The 21,260-nt window shown below is 38.6% G+C and overlaps 1 protein-coding gene and 1 long non-coding RNA gene across 27 annotated transcripts in view; one reads left to right on the forward strand and one right to left on the reverse strand.

The window, feature by feature from the left end:
* The window catches only part of SGIP1 (SH3GL interacting endocytic adaptor 1), a 238,033-nt gene that overhangs the window by 128,044 nt on the left and 88,729 nt on the right, over nt 1-21,260 (reverse strand). For 14 of the 26 annotated variants that reach the window (XR_010139638.1, XR_010139686.1, XM_054547439.2 and 11 more), the window contains 4 exons: nt 16,435-16,498; nt 9,244-9,268; nt 6,324-6,395; nt 2,506-2,562 (listed from right to left, as the gene is read on the reverse strand). Coding sequence is in view for 21 of the 26 variants with exons in the window: in XM_054547439.2 (XP_054403414.1) it covers nt 2,506-2,562; nt 6,324-6,395; nt 9,244-9,268; nt 16,435-16,498 (218 nt within the window). In the remaining 5 variants the exon portion in view is untranslated. 26 annotated transcript variants of the gene reach the window in all.
* The window catches only part of LOC134759465 (uncharacterized), a 66,490-nt gene that overhangs the window by 34,837 nt on the left and 10,393 nt on the right, over nt 1-21,260 (forward strand). The window lies entirely within an intron of this gene.

Genomic DNA, 21,260 nt, shown 5'->3' on the forward strand with positions numbered 1-21,260 from the left:
TTCAGGACAGACAGGAGTAGGAGCTTCTTCTAGGTGGTAAGGAAGAGCCTGTTCAGAGACACCAAGATGGGAGTGGACACTGGGTGACTCAGATGGGGAAACAGAGGGGCAACAGCAAAGATGACATGGCTGGAGAAGAAGCTGCACAGTGGGAGATAGGGAGATGAGACTATGGAGGCCAACAGGCCAGGGGAAGAGTTTGGACTTGAGGTAGCTGCTGCAGCTTCTCAGCTAGGGTGGTGCATACTGAAAACAGAATCTTAAGGAGTTCTGGAAGTATGTTCCAGGATAGCCTTGGGGCAGAAGAATTGGAGAAAGAAAAACTAATTTAAAACATGTGCATCAATTCAGGCAAGATGTGCTAAGGATATGGATCGAGTTATTGGTGGGATGGGATGAATCAATATTTGAAAGGATGGATTGTTGGTTCTTGGTAACAGATCAGTCAGTCATAGGAGAAAAAGCAGAGGGAAGGTTAAAGAGGAATCCAAGATTTCTACCCTCAAATTGTGGGAGAGTGCTGGTACTCCCAGTTGAACTAATTCTAACAGCAGACAACTAACATTTTTTGGAAAGAAGCAGAAAACATAAAAAGGCAGTTTGCGTTATTGGGATTAGAATGATCATATTTGGATTCTTATTACATGGTAAGCATTGTGACCCATATTTTACCACACTGAACCACATAACAAGCATATGTGAAAAGAATGATCCCACTTATCAAGGGGGAAAATAAGAGAAATCAGATGCCATTTCTCAAGGAAACACACCCAGCAAATGTCAGATCTAGGTTTTGACCCCAGGTGTTTCAGACTATAGCCTATGTCCTAGAGGGGAGGAAGAAGAAGCATTTGTAGGTGGCCCTGTTGAAGTTGAGGTTATAGGTCTGTCAGTGAGAGAAGGCAGAGTTGGAGAGTTAGTTTTGGGAGTTAATAAAGCAGTAAAAATGCCATAACCATGGAGAGAGAAGAGGGTCTACATACCATGGGAAAAGCCCCCATTAAAAAAATCATTTTTATTGTCTGTATTTAAGGTGTACAACATGTTTTGATATGCATATACATAGTAAAATGACTACTATGGTTAAATTTACATTTCTGTTACCTTCCATAGTTGCCCTTTTTATGAGTGTGTGTATAACAGCACTTAAACTCTTAGCAAATTTTTAGTACATTAGATACGTAGACTTCATCTCACCTTACTGCAAATTTGCACTCTTTGACCTACTTCTTCCATTTCCTTTCTCTTTCTATCCCTGCTGGCTACTTTTCTACTGTTTCTATGTATTTGACTTCTTTTTCTTTTTTGAGACAAAGTCTCTGTGTCGCTCAGGCTGGAGTGCAGTGGGGCAATCTCAGCTCACTGCAACCTCTGCCTCCCGGGTTCAAGCAATTCTCCTGCCTCGGCCTCCCATATTTGACTTCTTTTTAGATTCTGCATATAAGCAAGATCATACAGTATTTTTCTTTCTATGTCTGAAACTCACCATTTTTTTGAGCATTTTTGTGGTCTTCCTCTTTTCCTCCTTCTTCAGTTCTCAGAGTTGCTTTTTTTTTTTTTTAATACAAGTGTACTGAGGTTACTTACCTGCTAAAAACCCGTCCCTGGCTTCTCACTGCGTTTAGAACAAAAGTCAAGTGCCTCTGTGTAGCCAATAAGGCCCAGCAGGGCTGGCTCCTGCCCCTCTCTCTAGCCTCGCATTTGTAATTATCTTCCATTGATCCCCTCTCAGCCACATGTTCTCTCCTTCCCAACGTTTGTGATTTGGGTGCTTCGAGCACTGTCTTATTTCAGGGACCTCATCAATGCTGTTCCCTCTGCCTGCAATTCTCTTCCCCCAGATGTTCAGCCTGTTAGCCTCTAAGTATGTGTTAGGCCTCTGCCCAGAGGTCACATCCTCCCTGAAGCCTTTCCTGCCAAAATCAGATTGACTTGCCTCTATTCTCAAAGCTTCTAAGAAGTAGAACCAGGGCTGAAACACCCAGATTTAATATTAGAAAAGCATTTTTTGAACAAATACTACAGGCTAGGCAGGTTACTGAAATGTTTTGTAAATAATCAGCTCCTTGAATCTTCGCAACAATGACACGCTGTAACTACTGACTTCTTTTTTGCTACCCAGCAAATAACTACTCCAAGGCCACACACAGCTGATATGTGTAGGGGCTAGATCGGGGTGTCCAATCTTTTGGCTTCCCTGGGCCACATTGGAAGAAGAAGAATCGTCTTGGGCCACACATAAAATTCACTAACATTAACAATAGCTGATGAGCTAAAATAAATAAATAAATCACAAAAAATCTCGTAAAGTTAGACAAGCTTGGACAAGATCTTAAACCAGTTCTGACAGACTCTATTGCTCTTAGCCTCATCCTAACTATGCCAGGCACTTCCTAATGACATGGAGAGCATTTCGCTTATTTCTAAGTCCTATTATAAGAATGCCTCAACTTATTTTTAAGCTGTAAAATACTTAATAAAGAGAAGCACTCTTCTGATACTCACATATCTTTCCCAATCAATTTCTGCATAAAATCCATTTGGTGCTCCATTGCTTTTCTTCTGTAATAAATTTGAAAATGAATTTAGAAGGGAAACATTTGAATAAAAACAAAGAAACAAAGAACATTTAACTCTTATCTGCATTTAGCAAGAGCTATCAAAATCCAGCACTGGAAAGACATATTAGAGCAGTTTATTAAGGAGCCACATTTGTGTAATGGCATGGTAAATCTAGCTGCTGTGACACTGCATAAAAGGGCCTACGTACTTATTTCACAAAAGATTGTAGGATACTGAGGCACAGGGATATTAACGATGAACTGCTCAAATTTTATTCAATTACTGAAGAATTAGCAGCACCTTTATTGTAATGGAATCCTCTAAATCTACAGGAGATATAGCCGTGTATATATGTATTTTAAATGGAAACACTTTTACCTCCATGCTGCTATTATATACAATTAGTTACAACATATTCAAAGAGTACTCATCCAAGTCATTAACTAATCTAGCATTTTAGCACTGACTCAATTTTTTTGTAACTACCCCGTTGGTAAAACATAGAGTAAGTCAGCTCCAAATCAGTTCATTCAGCTCCTAGTTATTAAAAATAATGTTTTTTTTCAAATGGCTTTTCTTATCAAATTTTAAAAATAGAATTTGAGGATTAATGGTGGATTTTTGTCATCCGTGTGATCTGTGCCTCCATGAGCACGCATCATTGCAAGTTTACTGGATATGAGCACTACTCTCTTCTGATTATCTTAAAGTTTTCTTTGTCCCCTAGTACAACCATGACACATGGCCACAAGCACTTGAGCAAAGATGTGGCATCATCCAAATAGATATTGCCAAGATTTTGTATGTCTTGTGAGCAAATGACAAACACAAATCAGGTTGGTAATGGAGAGTTCATTCAACATTCTTATATTTAGCACATGGAGCAAGGGTATGTCACTGTGCATAGCAGATCTCAGAACAACACACATCAAATGGTGATGCATGAGGCTTGGACACAGGACCTCTAATTTTGCAATAACAAATAAAGGCCACTTGAACTGCAATGTAAACAACTAATACCCAATTTGACAAATGGGTGGAGAAATTAGATTTTTATGTGTGCACACATGATCACTAGATAACCCAGAATAATCGTTATCATTGAATAACAGTGAATATTGACAGGGCATTCTATGGACTAGCAGGGCTTTGGCAAGGGTGAATAATGCACAAGAAATAGATAATGTGTTCATCCCCTCTTTCTTCCAATATACTACCACTGCACTAGAATTTACAAATATCAGAACTGGGCCATGCCTCCACAGACCAGCATCCATGGACATAAGGTCTGTGACCGTCTCCCTTTTTGTCCCACTTCTGACATAGATTATTTGTATGCAGACTACATCATTTTAATCTTCCCATATAATTGCCTTCATTGAATTAGTGCTTCAGTGGTATTTTTTCTACTTTGAACAAAGGTCTTTGTAAAACCTGTCATATGAACTCTGCCTATGTGTACGTTACGAAGCCACTGTTGAGAACTGGTCCATTACATAATGTACCACTATTAAAAATTATTCTCTCACTTGGGAATAGACAGGGCTTCTATTTTCTCTTTATCATATTTACTTTCTCTTTTAATTCCTGCTTTACCAGTTTGTTTGTATATGACTTCTTTGCAAAGTGCTCTACTCCTTCTCAGAAAGCATATATAATAAACAAGTTCAATATAGACATTTAATCTATATTGATAGGAGATCAAAAGGACTAAGCAGATTCCAGAGAAGTAAACTCACGAATTTTGTGATCTAGGATTGTTACCCAAAACCACAGATCAGATAAATTACTGAGTTCAAAATTTTCAAAGTTCTACAGTTTGCTTCCATGGTAATCTCATCTTCGTAACTAAGGCCCTTAAAAACCAAGATGGCTTATATGTTCAGCTAAACAGTTTATATACATATATATATATTTGTGTGTATGTATGTGTGTAAGTATATATGTGTGTATGTATATGTACACACATACATACATACACACATACATACATACACATGCATATATATAAATAGACATACACAGATACCTACACACACACACAGATATATATATATATGTATATTTGTTTTTCTTTCCTTCCTGACAACATATATCTAATATTGTAGAAAGAAAGGTGAGTTCTAAATTTGACGATCTAGGCAGAGTGAAAATTTCCCAGTTTGCATGAAAACCAAAGGAAGATTGAGATAAAGGGAAAACAAAACTTGTAGAAATTTTTTCTTCAAAAATAGGGACACTTTAAAAACAAATACTAAAAACAAACAACAAATCATAACAATACATTATTTTTGGCAGATATTCAACACACACACACACACACACACACACACACACGGCTTTATTAGAGGAATTTGGTCTCAGTTATGCCAGTGGATTCTTAAAAATATCTTTGGTTTCCCAAGTGAAAATTATCAAGTTAAAGCTAGGCCAGAGCCTGGATGGAATTCTTCTGGCTCAAACCCAAGAAAAAAACAATTCTTTGTTGGTTTAACCATTGAGAAAGGTGCAACTTTAGTACCAGTAATAGTAAAGATAGTGAGTCTATTGATTTGCAAATGGAAAACTTTCAAGAAGAAGAAGCAAGGAAGAATATCAGTTAGGTGGGGAAACACCACTTAAAAACCAGGCTTAAGAGTGAAGGAAGTATCAGTTAGGCACCAACATATAAACAATGATTTTTCTCTTGGAATTGTAATTATATAAATTTTTACCTCCTCCTTTTTTTTGTATTTCTTAAAATTCAAAAATCCTACCTTAACATAAGTAACTTTTATAACTTGAATATGATTATTATTTAAAGATAACTGAGGCTCACAGTGATGCTAATCATGTCTTCATAGGTATTTTACTTTGGTTAGGCATATATTATCTGTTCTTAGATAATATGATGGGCTAAATAGATAAATATAGTGACAGTTAAGTTCAATTATACATTCATCAAAGTTCTCAGTTTCCACTGGGAATGCCTCTGGTTTTCAAGGTCAGCTCATGGCCAGGTAATGATCCTTGGGTGGGGCGTGTTAAAGGTACATGATGTACTGCCTAAATATTATCTTTTCTCCACTGAGGTAGACTTGACTCACTTTGTAAATAATTCTATAGAACAGCACGGCCCAATAGAAATATCTGTGAAGATGGCAATGTTCTACCTGTGTGCTATCCAAGATGGTAGCCACTAGCCACAAGTGGCTATGAAGGACTTGAAATGTGTCAAGTGCAACTGAGGAACTGAATTTTAATTAAATAGTCACATGCGGCTACCATAATGTACAACATGGCTATAGGTACTACAGAGTTTGGGCTAGGGTCAGCATCCCTGACTCAATGTCCTTTGGTCAAATACACTGGTTCCTACAGATAAAGTTTCTGCCAAATTCCTGATGTTATTGAGATAGTGCTTATCCTAAGAAATGACTACTCAATTTATGTGGTGATATTTCTATTATAGCCAAAGGCTTCTTTATAGATAGTAGATTCTTTTTAAAATTTGAATTCCTGTCCTTTGTCGATGAAACAGGTAACACACATCTTTTATGTGTGATCACTCTTTAAAAGTATATTCAGATGTCACTCCATAAAGTCCATATGGTTAATTTAAAAATTGGCCCCAGATATTCAAGAAGTCATTTGGAAATACCTAAGAGTTTTCCTAAATGGAGTAAATGAAAGCTACTGTGTTTTCCAAATTTTAAATTGGGATTTTACTCACTGTTTTTCATAACCCTTTGGAAATTTTAAACTAAAATCTGTTTCCTTACCGAAACTTTTTTTCCTCCTTCACGCGCACACTCTGCTTTGCTATTGTAGGGTGGTTCGTGTGGGCTGGGTTGCTGGAATTGATTATTTTCATGTAGAAAAAAGTGGTTAAAAGATCTGCTTGTTCTTCAAGACACATATAAAGAATTACATGGAGTCAGCAAACATACCATAGAAGAAACCATCTCTAGGCCAAATCATACGGCCTACCAATCTTGGCAGGGTTCCTTAAGCAAAGAGTGGACTTTGGGGCCCATAATGAGGCTCTATTCAGCAGGCCAGCTTGGTTAGGCCAAGAGAAGAAGGGAGGAGGAGGAAGATACGTCCCAGGCACTAGGGACCATGTGGATCTATTTCTCATACAGCCAGCATTTAATTTACACGTAGAGAACAGGCACGAGGACACACAAGAAGAGACTGAATAAAAATGTTTGAATTTCTAACCTAAGTAGGAAAAGTTCAGTTTAGCCTGGATCAAAGCCTTCCTGCGGTCACAAATACATACAGCACACACAGCTGATAGCTCCAAATCTGTGCCCTTTCCTGCACACCTGTTCAGGGTGATAAAAAAATGACCTTCTCACAGCAAAGGCTATGACCCTGATGCTCCAAGTCTATGTGTGGAGGGAAACTGGAACTGCTTGGAAAAAAGTTAGCTTGCCCTGCATAAATTAGAGTTTGTGTCTAGGTTAGGATGCATTGTCACACTCGGACACATGACAGACAGCTCTGCCAGTGATGGGTACATCCAGCCAGTGGGGAGCAAGGCCCACCTTCATGCATGCAGCCCTGCCGCGAAGCCTCTATAGGTTAAACCTCAGAAGCACTGTCACCAGAGATGAGCTTTGTTAGATTTTGAGAAACTGGCATTAAATAAGCAACAGTACATTAAAGCTTGTGTTTACCAAGTAGTTTATAAGCATTAGGTAGGTGCACCACCACCTGTAGTTTGTGGAACTACATTAATGAAACCACACATTTCAACACTTGACATTCAAAAGGAAATAATTTGAAAGCTCTATCAGCCAGGCAAAAGTGGACTGGGTCTATAGAAACAAGGGCTGAAGGAAATCAGTCTGAGTTTGAAGGAAAATCAGGTTGGTATCTCTGAGAACTGAATGCAGACAGAAACTCAGCACTGGTTTCCAAAATTCAGTGACCGTAGTAAACGTGGAAAACTTGGAGAACATTTCTAAATAGTAAAACCAGCAGCTGGCTAATAATGTCCAATTACCTATAAAGCCTGTTTCTGAGGAAGTGCATTTATTTTGAATGTAGCCTTTTCCAGAACAGGTCTGTGTTATTTCCTAAGAAATCAAAATTAACTAATTTATCTTTCCTAATAATCATGATCAGTGATATTTGTGGCATTTCTAATTAAGTAACAAAGTGGGCACAACTGCTAATAAAGAACTTCATATGATTTGGAATGGTGAAGGACTTGGGGAACTCAGGCATGAAGCTCTGCCCTGGGGGGATGCGTCCCCAGAGTGTCTGCTGGGTTCATTAATGCAGCACATACTCATCATTGCCTGCCACATGTCAGCTGCTGTACCAGGTACCAGGGTGCACATTCTACCAGAGATTTAAACTGGTGCTGCTCAGAACACAGAGAATAATGAGGCAGCAAGGGGGCCTTAGAGACAATGAGCAGGGGTTCGGAGAAAGAAAATAAGGACAAGACTGAGAGCGGCAGAGGTAGAGAAGCAAGGAATAGCAATCCAGTCTGGGAGCAGCGAGGATAGAAAGCAGAGTAGCTAACAGAGGTTTGCAAAGGTCAGAGGGGACCAGAGAACCCAGGGAGGGGACCAAGCCGGAAGCAAAGAAGAGACACAGAAGCAGAGAGTACCTGAGACAGAGTTAACGAGAGGGCTCTGAGCCAGAAGCAAGAGGTGAGGAGAAGCTGAGTCTTCTGGGTCTTTTTTTTCCCCTGCTGAATAGAGCCTTGATTATAGTGTTACCCAATGTCTGATCAATTTCAGTCTATTTTCTTAACGTTTCATGGTGAGAACCACATGAAAGCAAAAGGCACCCCAAAGCTAAGAACCTTGAGTCAGGTGTGGAAGGAAAATTCCCGCTATAGCTGCAATTAACACCCCAGTTTATGTATAATATTGTGAAGGGTGATTTAAAAATTTTTTTAACCATCAGGTTTATTTTAGTTCCCACTCCAGCCCAATGAGCCTAATGTAAGTCCATTTTTTTTTTTTTCAGTAACAGCTGTTCTTTTGAACCTTCTGAATAGGCATCTGATTTAGATTTGAAGGAAGTCATTTTAGGAGTCGGCGCAGACTCCCATAAGCACAACTCGGATAAATCTAAGCCCATGCACCACAGACTTCTTTAAAAAGCAAGAATTCTGGCGGCCAGCAAGGAGTCAGAGTTAACTGTTAAATCTAAACCCAGTGGACACATTTTCCTCTTTCAGGCTGTAAATTCAGGCTTAAGTGGTTTTCAAAACCATCTCCTGCTTTTGAATTTAATATAGAAAATGTATCTGCAACGCAACTACTAAAGGGGAAAAGCTTCTTTCAATTTTCTTGGATCTCAGCTTCATTACAACTTTGTGGCCTCTGTTGGAGAAAAACATTCTCCCATAATGAGCTTTTACATCATTAAACTGGAAATGAAATAACAGTTGATGGGAGCAGCCCCTGCGTGAACTGTCTGGCTTGTGACCCACCATCTGTTTTCCTGCCTGCTCTGGGGCAGGGTTTTAGGTAAATGCCATAAATAAGTCTAGCTTGACCAAGACTACGTTTATGTCCCATGCAATTAATATAGAAAATTACAACAGTGAGAGATCTAAAAAGTCATTCAAGCTATTTTTTTCCCTACAGGAAAAAAATGGGGCTTTGAGAAATTTAAACATAGCATATATTGAAGCACAAACTCAGTAAAAATGGTTATTTAAATACTTACAATTCCATCTCTATCTGGTGAACCTCTGTAACAAAAAGAAATTGATAGCTATTATGATAAGGAATCATTCTTGCCACATAGACTAAAGTACAACAGTAAGAACCATTAACCACCATTCTCCCCTTCCCCAGCATTCCCGCCGCAGTAAACATGGCTAATGAAAACTAAATCAAAACAAATCGGTTGAGTGGTATTTAAGTGTGGGGTATGTGTATGTGAAGGAAATTCTCATTAAAAAATTGCAGCCCAAAGCCACATGTGGGAAGGGTAGTGCCTTGGTTCATTTTTGAGAGGAGGGTTTATTAAAGAGACTCCACTCTAGCTGGCTCCATTTAAAACTATCCCACTCTAGCTGGCTAACTGTCCCACTCTAGCTGGCTCCATTTAAAACTATCATGAGGCAAGTAAACCAATTTGCTCTCTCATCTATGTATTTTTAAGAGATGGGGTCTTGTTATATTGCCCAGGCTGGAGTGCAGTGGTTATTCACAGGCGCAATCAAAAGCGTACTACCCAGCCTTGAACTGCTGGGCTCCAGCGAACCTCTGCTCCAGCCTCCCGAGAAGCTGGGATTGCAGGAGAGCATCACTGAGCCCAGCCCTTTTGTCTTTTCTTCTTCGAACGGTCCTGAATTGCCTCCTAGATGAAAAAGCTTCTGTGGTATTTTTCAACTTTATTTTGAGAACTGGTACTTTCCTCCGTATTTCTCTGTTTACCTCTCCTTCCATTATAGAAGAGCAGGAAATGGAGAACAACATTTTGCTAAATGTCTCCTTCTGATGACTAAAGCCCAGGGCAGCTATTCTATCGTGGCACTGTGCTGCAGTGGTCAAGAGCAAGGGCTTTCGAGTAAGATGAAGCTGGGTGTCCAAATAGTTCTATGACCTTGAACACTGAACCTCTCTAAGCCAGTTTAAATCAGGTAATATATAGAGAGAACTTACAATAGTTCCTGACACATGGTATTCAAAACTGTGAGTTTATTATAATTTCTTTTCTCTTCCAAGACGTCTCTTCACTAGGAACACAAAACTGTCCACTTGCAGCCACACTGGACTTTAGGGCAGTGTAGGAGAGGTATTAGAGGTATTTTGGAAAACTGGATTAGAAGAGCAGAGGGAGAAACTAAAAGGTAGCCACTGTAATTTTATAACTTCCCATTTTAATTCAGTTTTTAAGAGGCTGAAACATACAGGGATACGTATTACGCTTGGAAAGGGAGCCGCATTATTTGGAAGAAAACCTTAATAAGTGCTTGAGGTGAACTGTGATGTCTTGAGGAGTTTGATGTGGGGTTGGAACCGTTCTTCAGAAGGTGCAATCAGGTAAGAAAATTATTGCTTCATGGCAGGGAGCCAGTGAGAAGAGAGAGAGAGAGAGAGACAGAGACAGACAGAGAAAGAGAGAGAGAGCAATGCAGAGAGTTGGTGGGATGCCATCTGGACTCCAAGGTGTGATTCCCTTTCCCCACCAACATCCCTTCAAAATTAGCAGAATATTCTACTTGGATTATAATACACTTGACAGAGTGCATATTTTTCATAACTAGTGAGTTCTGTGTCCACACAGATGCAGAGGTAAATCAGTGATACAGGGGCAAGAAACAGAGAAGATTCTGATATTGAAAGACCACGGGAATTGACAGAAATCTTGAGACTTTTGGACATTACCCGGATGTGGAAATTAACCAGTTTGAAAAAATTTTATTTAAAATAGAACGATAGGAAGAATCTTGGCTGACAAAAGTGCTTGTAATGAGCCAGGTGATTGGTTAGGACCAAAGGATAAAAATAATGAAAACATATTAATCACAGAGAGAATGAAAGGGGTGAGTAAATCCAGTGGGTTATCATGGTCATAGTAAGCCCAGGCTAGTAGGAGAGCACTGAGGATAGGTACCAATCCATACTCATCAAAGCCAATTCTCTTTTTGTATCTATATACTGAGTCTGTCTTTCTTTCTTTCTTTCTTTTTCTCTTTCTTTCTCTTTTTTCTTTCTTTCTTTCTTTCTTTCTTTCTTTCTTTCTTTCTTTCTTTCTTTCTTCCTTCCTTCCTTCTTTCTCTCTCTCTCTCTCTTTCTTTTTTCCTTCCTTCCTTTCCTTTCCCTTCCTTCCTTCCTTCCTCTCTTTCCTCTCTTTCCTCTCTTTCCTTTCTTTCTTTCTTTCTTTCTTTCGTTCTTTCTTTCTTTCTTTCTTTCTTTCTTTCTTTCTTTCTTTCTTTCTTTTCTTTCTTTCTTTCTTTCTTTCTTTCCTTCTTTCTCTTGTTCTTTCTTTCTCTCTTTCTTTCTTTATGGAGTTTTGCTCTTGTCACCCAGACTGGTATGCGATGGTGCAATCTCAGCTCACTGCAATCTCTGCCTCCCAGGCTCAAGTGAGTCTCCTGGCTCAGCCTCCCAAGTAGCTGAGATTATAGGCATGCATCACCACGCCCAGCTAATTTTGTATTTTTAGTAGAGAAGCAGTTTCACCATGTTGGCCAGGCTGGTCTTGAACTCCCGACCTCAGGTAATCCACCTACCTCAGCTTCCCAAAGTGCTGGAATGACAGGTGTAAGCCACGGTGCCTGGCCAATATACTGAGTATTTCTTACTCGTACTTCAACTTACTAGGACTTAATATCTCCATATATAAGTAATTCTTACTAGGACTTCAACCTCTGCTAACGGAGCTGGGAGAGAAGTGATTGCATCAACTTTTGGGTAGGATGTGTTTAGAGGCACTGATCCATGTGGGGATGCCTTTGGGAACAGCAAGAAATAGATGCGGCAAAAGCTCGGAGATTGGCCTGGCTGTGGTGTTACCCACTGTGAATCCAGGTACAAGGTCATATCAGTAGGGGATCTTAAATGGGAGGCACTTGACCTCATGCTTATCGCAAATGTTGGGATGGTCTTTCACAATTTTTAATCAGAGAAACTGTGATTGTACATAGCAGCACTGGAGTCCTATTCTGATCCTTTGTCTTCTCGACTGATGGAAATGTGGCTCATGTGTCCTGTGGAGTCAGTCAGCATGGTGGCTAAGGGCAGCGGCTCCAGTGCCAGACTGCATGGGATCAACCAATGTCAATTTCCTAGCTGCAGAAGCTTGGGCAAGTTACTTCACCCCTTTGTTTCTCAGTTTCTTCATCTATAAAATAGCCATCACAGCAGCATATATCCCATAGGGCTATTAGAGGATTCAGTGGACTAACATAAGTGAAGAACCTGAGATAGTCCCTAGAACATAGTAAATGCTCACTAAATGTTTTCTAGAATAATAATTTTTATACAATATGACCCAGGATAGGGAGTGAAGAGAGTTTAGCAGCCTCAGACACTTGAGCATGTGTTCAAATTTCACTTTCTAATCCCCTCTAATGAGGTTTTATATTGTATTTTAAAATAATTTTTTTCTTTTTCATGGCAGACTTATTGTATTTGCTGACTTCTATTTTAAAAAGAATCATCTACCATGGACTTTTGGCATCTATATTTTAAAGTTTCAGTTACCTTTTGTAACTACTGTCTTTTTTTTTTTTTTGCCCTCCTATCTGTCTGGATTTTAATTCTACCCATTGATATTTTTTCTTTTGGGTGATGAAAGCACAGACACGGGATTTTAGACTAGAATATGGGCTCCAAGTCTTAGTTTCTGGGTAGCCTTCAGAAAGTTACTTAACCCCCTTTGGCACTGATATTTCTCTTTAAAATTGATGTATTACTGCTAATCTTATTTAATTACTAGGAAGACTAAAAAGGATATCAGCGCAACATATGTCCTGCACAGGGCCTGCCACTTAGCACAAGCTCTCTCCCTTCCTCTATCAGCTGCTGTAATGATGATCAAATCAGGAAACTCTGGTTCTAACCCCACTGTATATCTAAGGAGGTTCAATCAGCTGAAGTTGGTGAGGGTGTCTACCCTAGCAGGTTGCTGAGCAACCCATAGTGAGTTGTAGCAGCCCTGAAAACAGTTTGCATCAACAAGGCTTCAATGATCACAGACAAACACAAGCATTTACTAAAGCTGAAGGGACAGCAAATTGCCTCAGCACTTTCCCAGCCCCTTTGCATTTATGATTTCTTTTCTGAGAATGATGCGTGATCCAATTACAGAGTTCACGAAAGCATTAGGGAGTTCATGAAAAGCAAAGGCTTATACTAAACATACTAAACAGCTTGTCCTTTGACCATCACTGATGGTGGAACCAGCTTCAGCTATTTTGCTATCACATAAGTAATTTGGGACTCTCAAATGATAAGAAGTTAAGGAAGGATACTTGGAATTCTTTAAACAAATGTCTCGTTAGAGTACCTCAGAGAGATATTGGGCCTCTACCCATAGCTGTGAGGTATAACTCAGTTATTTTAATAACTTTAGAAATGATGATGGAAGAGTAGTGCTTTAGGTACGTGTAAATTAGTTCAGCCTACCCTGTAGAGGTTGTTCAACCTCTTCTCTCTCGAGAAAGCTTTTTTCCATTGTAACTTTCCTCACATGCCAGAAATCTCTGGTGCAGTCAGTTACAGACATTGTCTTCATTCAGAAATGGATTTGGTTTCCATCAACGATGTTCTCCTGAGATCCATCAAATAGTGTCCCACACAACACCTGGCACTGTACGAGTCCTAGAATGCCTTCCCTTATATGACTCATATAGTGTCTGGCCCTTTAGGGAATTTCGATTCCACCTAGTGTAAATTTCTTTGTTGTTGTTGTTTATAGGGTGGAAACTGAGGCCCAGCAAAGTAAAGGGTAATTTCCAAAGCCATGGAGTTCTGGCAGTGCTGGGACTACAGCCAAGGTCTTCTGATCTAGTGAAGGCATCATCACATATTCTGGGTGGTTAATGACTAGAAAATGGCAAGGGAATATAAATCATGCTGCTATAAAGACACATGCACACGTATGTTTATTGCGGCACTATTCACAATAGCAAAGACTTGGAATGAACCCAAATGTCTAACAATGATAGACTGGATTAAGAAAATGTGGCACATATACACCATGGAATACTATGCAGCCATAAAAAATGATGAGTCCACGTCCTTTGTAGGGACATGGATGAAGCTGGAAACCATCATTCTGAGCAAACTATTGTGAGGACAAAAAACCAAACACCGCATGTTCTCACTCATAGGTGGGAATTGAACAATGAGAACACTTGGACACAGGAAGGGGAACATCACACACCAGGGCCTGTTGTGGGGTGGGGGGAGGGGGGAGGGATAGCATTAGGAGATATACCTAATGTTAATGACGAGTTAATGGATGCAGCACACCAACATGGCACATGTATACGTATGTAACAAACCTGCACGTTGTGCACATGTACCCTAGAACTTAAAGTGTAATAAAAAAATATAAAAAAAGAAAATGGCAAAATTCTTAAGAAACAATGTAAATTATATAATCCTCAGAAAAATATTGCTAATTTAATTATTTAGAAAAAGTTGCAGGACAAGAGTAAATGTAATATTCTTGAAATAAATAGTTACAAAAGAAAATATAAGAACTTAATATTTGGCATCTAGACAAAAAATAACTTTGTTTACCCAATCCTTTACACTCTTTGGCTTAAAAACTTTCAAGGTTTCAAGGTGGCCCACTGCCTATGGAAGTAGCCCACACACTTCAGCCTGGTACTTAAGGCCCTTCCTATCTGGTCCTGGTCTCCTTTCCAGCCTTGCCTTCCATTATCACATTTACCTGTAACCCCAAGTAGACAAACTGCCCCATTTGTCTCGTCAGTAAATGCCTAGTGGACTTTTCTATCTTTCTGCTTTTGCTTTTGTTGTTCTCTTTGCATGAAATACACATCCTCATCTTCTTGAAGGCCAAACTCAAGTTTCCTCCCCCACTCCGAAGCATCACTGATCATCAATCCGAATATGAGATTTTTCACCCTCAAATTCCCATGAAATCCCATCTTAGTTGCTTGTAAGGAACTTACACATACTAATTTGCAACAGTAATAATAAGAGTACTAGCAACTGCCATTTGCTGAGCATTTACTAAGTATTAGGTACCATATTAGTCATTTCAAATATGTTACCTCATTAGTTGTACAAACAATACTTTAATTTATGTAGTAGATATTTTATCTCATGAATCATAAATTCTTAAAGGACAAGGGCCTGGGGAAATACTCAGGATCTTGTGATAAAATTTATGCATGATAAAAATATACAGAATGGAAAGCTAAATAAAGGTGAGAATAAATGTGGCTTTCTTCATTTTCACCTATGCCCATACAACTGTTGCTTTTCCCATTTTCCAACTTTCTTTCAGAGATTCTAGCCAAATGAGGGGTATAATGGGCTCAATTCTGACGTACAGCAAACTACATCAGATCTGCATTTCTACCTCACAACCACCTGCAGCTGAATAGTTGTGCTCTCCCTACACTGGTCTTGGGCTGGAGTCTCAAGTTCCTGGCCAGTGGACTTCACGTATATTAGGTACCTGCTTGGCTGCGAAAGGCAACTGAGATTTTGTGTCAGAGCCAAATACTTCTGCAGGAGAATTCAAGATGGTCAAATAAGTGGAAGGAAGTTAGTGGAACGAAACTGTTATGTCATTGGACATTTTCAGGGTCTATCAGTGTCTGTGGGCAATTAATTCTCTTGTATATGACACTTACATATGTAAAAGCACCCCCACAGTTGTTTCTGGCATTTGTTTCTTATTCACTGCTAAGTATCCAATAATTCTTGAATTCTGTTGGTTGATTTACAATTTGGCTTGTACAAAATCTTGGCATCTCAAGTAAAAGCTTTGAGATGTTATCTAGTTTACATTTCTGTTTCTGGCTAGGTCTAATCTATCCAAACAGGTGTTTTGTTGTTTCTTTAGTTCAGATCATAAGGTCAACCCTATATGTGGAAATGAATTATTTTTATCCTTCATAAAAGTAACAGTCACATTTTCTGCCTCCTGAGACTGCTGGGAAGTATAATGATCAAAATAAAAAAAGAAAGAAAGAAAGAAACACATGATAAAAAACTGAACACATGATGAAACATTTTTACCCTTTTAGCATAAATCTAAGAACTGTTTATATTGAATAATTACAATTTACTCAGAAATGAGGAAAGCAAATAGTACGCAATATCTGAGAAAACTGTGTGGCAATCTTATATTGACTTTGACAAGAGCATCTCTTATGCAAATAGCTTCTTTGAGGAGGCAAACTCCTAAAGTACATACGTAGAATCAGTGTCCTTTTCTTTCTTCCGTATTCCAAAGGCCTTCCTTGTACGTTTTTTCAATCCTGTGGGAAAACAGAAAAGGGTCAAAAACTCTCAGCAACATTCAAGTGAACATATTTTGAAGGTTGTAACACACCAGTTAGACTTAAATGTTTAGAAAGCAATGAAGTTTCTGAAGTTGTATGTATAGGTATGTGTGTCTGCATGTCCATATGATTCATTATTACATTTTTCAATAGTTATTTATCAAGGACTTCATACCATAAGTTCTTAGCACTATAAGCAACATAAGGATACATGGATACATGGGTACAGAAAAGATTGCAAGATTTTCTTAGACTACTGTTGTTTATCACCCATATTGGGGTTCTGCCAAGAAGCCAAATCACAGATTTAGAAGAATAGCCATTTTCAGGTTAGACATATTCTTTAGACTGGGCTAATGCCAAGACATGCATCCTGTGACCCATGCCAAGAGAACTGCACAGATCTGACACATCTTTGTGTCTCGTATTCTCATCTTATCTTTTACTACTTCCTCCAGTCCGTGGCTGCATTGAATTATTAACCATTCTCTGAACACACCCCAAAATTTGCACTCCTGTGTCTCTTTCTTTCTTGTTCGGTCCTTACTTAGGGTTGAAATGCTTTTCCTATTTTGTGGACATTTAGAATTTCAATTCATCCTTTAAGGCCCAGGCCAAATATCTCTCCTGCAGGGCTTCTTAATCCTAGAGGCATAAGACACTGACTACTCTACTACTCTATGCTCCCCCCAAATTGTTGCTCTTATATGTATTATGATATATCAAATGGTATCACCTATTAGTCCCTGTGTCAGTTTCCCTAGTAGGCTGTGATCCTTTCTTGAACAAAGGCCAAGGCTCCCTCATTTATAAGTCCAGATAATATTTGTGATTTAAAATATCTTCCAGGAAGCACCATTCAAGCAGCATTTGCTAAGAAAGCCCTTTTCTTCCATCCTGACAAGCCAAGCCCAGTCTTGGTTCTTCTGTACTTCTCCTGTCAAGGCTGTTTGTGTTTCCCATCCCTCACATGTTCCATAGTTACAGACATGCCTTGTGCTTCTGTTAGTGAGTATTATTCAAATATACTAAATGTTTATATATTCAAACCTTAGACTTATTATTGGTGGTTTGGAAAGTCTTCTTAAGAAATTGGAGCTGAGAAAATCACTGATATTTCAGATTTGTTTGGTACTACTAGGTGGAACAAAGGGAAAAACAATGACAGAATCAGTGAGTTGATGATACATTTTTCCAAAACATGTGAGTCAGCCCAAACCACTCAGACTATCTGAGTCATTCATTATCTGCCTCTTAGGATACTACTCAAATACAATCTTCAAAATGTCTCTGTTCTGTCTAATTTTGTATTTTAATAGTCATTCATTTAAGGCATGTAGGTCTTTAAAATGTCAATTTTTTTTAAAACTGCTCCCACATAAAACTATTTTCCTTTACTCTCCACATGGTGAGTTTATAGGAAAATGTATTGACATTTAAAACTACCCACCCATAATATTTAGAAACACCTTCTCCCCTTTTATTTTTCATTTTGTTTATTAAAAACTTCTTTCTCACTTCTAATTGTCTTATTCCCTTGTAAGGACAAAGTATCATAGTTACATAATCATCAGTCTATCCTACGATTTTTCTTGGGTTTCAAGTCTCCTAATTGGCTTCTCTTTGCTTCTGTTTTAGCTTTGAGCTCACAATGAATGCCGTATTCAGCAATCTCCACTGGTTTTTACAGGACTGTAAAACCAATGCTATTATCATCTCAGGATTTCGAGTGCTTTATTTCCTGTAACTTGACCTATGAATTAAAAAATAGCATGCCTTACCAAATATATCAGAAAATACACACACATTCCAGTACTCTTTGTATTAAATTGGTAACAGAACAGGAAATAGTAGTTTTCCATAGATCCTGTGCTGGTTTTGACCACCAAGTTTGGACAATAGCCAACATGAACTAGGTTATGAACATCATAAGTTGTCCACTTTCCAGTGAAAAAAATGCACTGAATCAGGATCCAGGAGGCAGAGAGTCCATTCCCAGCATCAGTTCTAATTGCATGGCTTAATACAAGTTACATTACCTTTATGTTTCAACCTCTCAGCCTATAACAAATCAACCAACCATAAGAGATGAAAGAATCTGCACACCTTCACAAAATGCCATGCCTATATCTGTAGCTTTACTTTCACTGGAAATCATGTTTTTAACACATGAAATACACTTATACATAGAATGTCAATAGGCATACACCACAAGATGTGAAATTCTAGAAAAAAAATGCCCTAATCAAATTGTTGAATAAGAAAAAAATGTTGGGTCAGGTGCAGTGGCTCATGCCTGTAATCCTAGCCCTTTGGGAGGCTGAGGCAGGTGGATCACTTGAGGTCAGGAGTTCGAGACCAGCCTCGCCAACATGGTGAAACCTCGTCTCTACTAAAAATACAAAAAAATTAGCCTGGCGTGGTGGTGCACACCTGTAGTCCCAGCTACTTGGGAGGCTGAGGTGGGAGAATCGCTTGAATCTGGGAGGCAGAGGTTGCAGTGAGCCAAGATCATGCCATTGCACTCCAGCCTGGGTGACAGAGTGAGACTTCATCTCCAAAAAAAAAAAAGGTTGAAAACTTTTTACTTCTTCAAAAGTGGAAAGGTTTAAGAAGTTTACAAAACATATGAAGAAAACTGAAAGACTAAAGCAAATGAAGTTATGAAAGTAAGTTATTCATATCTTAATGAATCTTTCAGAAGATCCAAGGAGAAAACAATCACACCAACTGCGTTAAAATTGAGTGAAGGGAAGTGTGCTCATGTCTTTTGAGAATTCATCAAAAAATATTGAAACTCTTCAACAGAGAGCAACAATAGTCAAGGATCTTATAGGAATAACAAATTTAAGACATTATGTTCAATAATCTGATGAGTTTTAAAAACAGTGTATCCAATGATTTTTGACTTCAGGTAGTTATGATTACAATATAATTGCATCTGGGGTGGAGCACAGATTTTTTTGTCAACTATTTTTTACCAAAAATGGGAGGGCAAAAACTAAGTGTCCTTTAAGAAATGTGATGACTCTTCCCTTGCCAACATCAAAACAAAAACATCTAAAGGGAAAGAATTTTACTGTCTTGATAATCTGGGATTAGAATGGTTCTCTCCCAAGCTATGGAATTGAGAACATTTTCCTATGTGGATCCAAAACTGCCACACTGTGTGTCTGGCCTGTGCCTCTAACTTCTCCACCAAATTCAGATTCCTTTAGCTTCTTTTGGTGTTGTGGGAAACAACCACACACACACACACACACAAATTAAATATAGATGGATTTTTAAAAGGTTGAAAACTTATTTCAAACTAGGCAGCCTGGTTATAATGTTACCAGACAAATATCATCAATATCTTACCAGATGAGATAAATAAAATAACAGATGTGGAAATCGATGATAGTGATAGCGTCAAAAATACAGAGTAGAAAGAAGTTTTGTCATTGGAATACTACCAGCTACCACTGCTGAGGTCCTACCTATTGCCCAGGCACTGGATGCGTATGTTGCCTTATTTAAATTTCTTACAAACTTTGTGAAAAAGTAGGTGGTATTTTTCCCTAAAGTAGTGAGCCTGAGAGTTTGCCTAAGTTAGGTTTTATTATCTTCATCCCCAGTGAGGAAACTGGAGGCTACTCTTACTCCAGTACTCCCCAGCACGTTGGGGTTTTTCAGGGCTTTGTCCTAGGCAATTCTATATCCTTTTCTGAGGGTGATTTCATCCACTCACGTGGTTTCATTCATCATATGTATGCAGATAAATCCTGAATTTATAGGTGAGGCCCAGCAGTATCTCATGAGCTTCTGAATACAGAGTACTTCTCATACTCAGGCTCCTATAGAGATACCAGATTTCTTCAAAAACCTTCAGACTCTACTTTTAATACATATGTAATAAAAGCTGTGAAGATATGCCCAATCATTTAATTTCTAATTATTTTGTGAATAAAATTCCTTTTAAAATGAAATGGCTCTCCATCAACAGATAAATGGATAAGCAAAATGTGGCCTAGCCATGCAATGGAATACTATTCAGCCATAAAAAGGAAAAAAGTACTGATACAGGCTACAATGTGAATGAACCTTGAAAATACTATGCTAAATGAAGGGAGCCAAACGCAAAGAGCCACGTATTATGTGATTTCATTTATATGAAATTTCCAGAGTAGGCAAATTCATTAATACAGAAAGCAGATTGGAGGTTGACAGAGGCTGAGTGGAGGGGGAAAGGGGAGTGGCTGCTTAATGAATACAGATTTCCTTTTGGGGTGATATAAAGTTCTGGAACTTGATGGTGGTTATGTTGCATGACATTGAGAATGTACTAAATGCCACTGAGTTTTACACTCTAAAATGGCCAAAACGGAAAATTTTATTTTGTATGTATTTTGCCATGATAAAAAAGAAATGGAATAGTTCAAGCCAGATTATTCTGTGACAAGGGAGGACAAGGATGGGAACAAGTGGGGAAGAAAAGAAAGAAACAAGGAAGATTGGCTTAAAAGTTTGTGGCACATGTTACCGCTTTTAGTTTTTGTTTTGTTTTGCCAAAGTTGTCAAATATTTAGTAAAGACATCAATATGGTCACAAATTCCTGTTCATAGTGACCTTCAGTATCAAGAAAGTAGTATTTTCATGAGAATTTACAACAGACATCCAGCTTTTCTCACTCATGTATCAGATGTTTGCAAAAAGCTTTTCATAAGCAAATGCATTTTTGTCATGATGCTTGCTGCT

The sequence above is a fragment of the Pongo abelii genome, chromosome 1 (assembly GCF_028885655.2).
Source record: "Pongo abelii isolate AG06213 chromosome 1, NHGRI_mPonAbe1-v2.0_pri, whole genome shotgun sequence".
Taxonomy (NCBI): Eukaryota; Metazoa; Chordata; class Mammalia; order Primates; family Hominidae; genus Pongo; species Pongo abelii.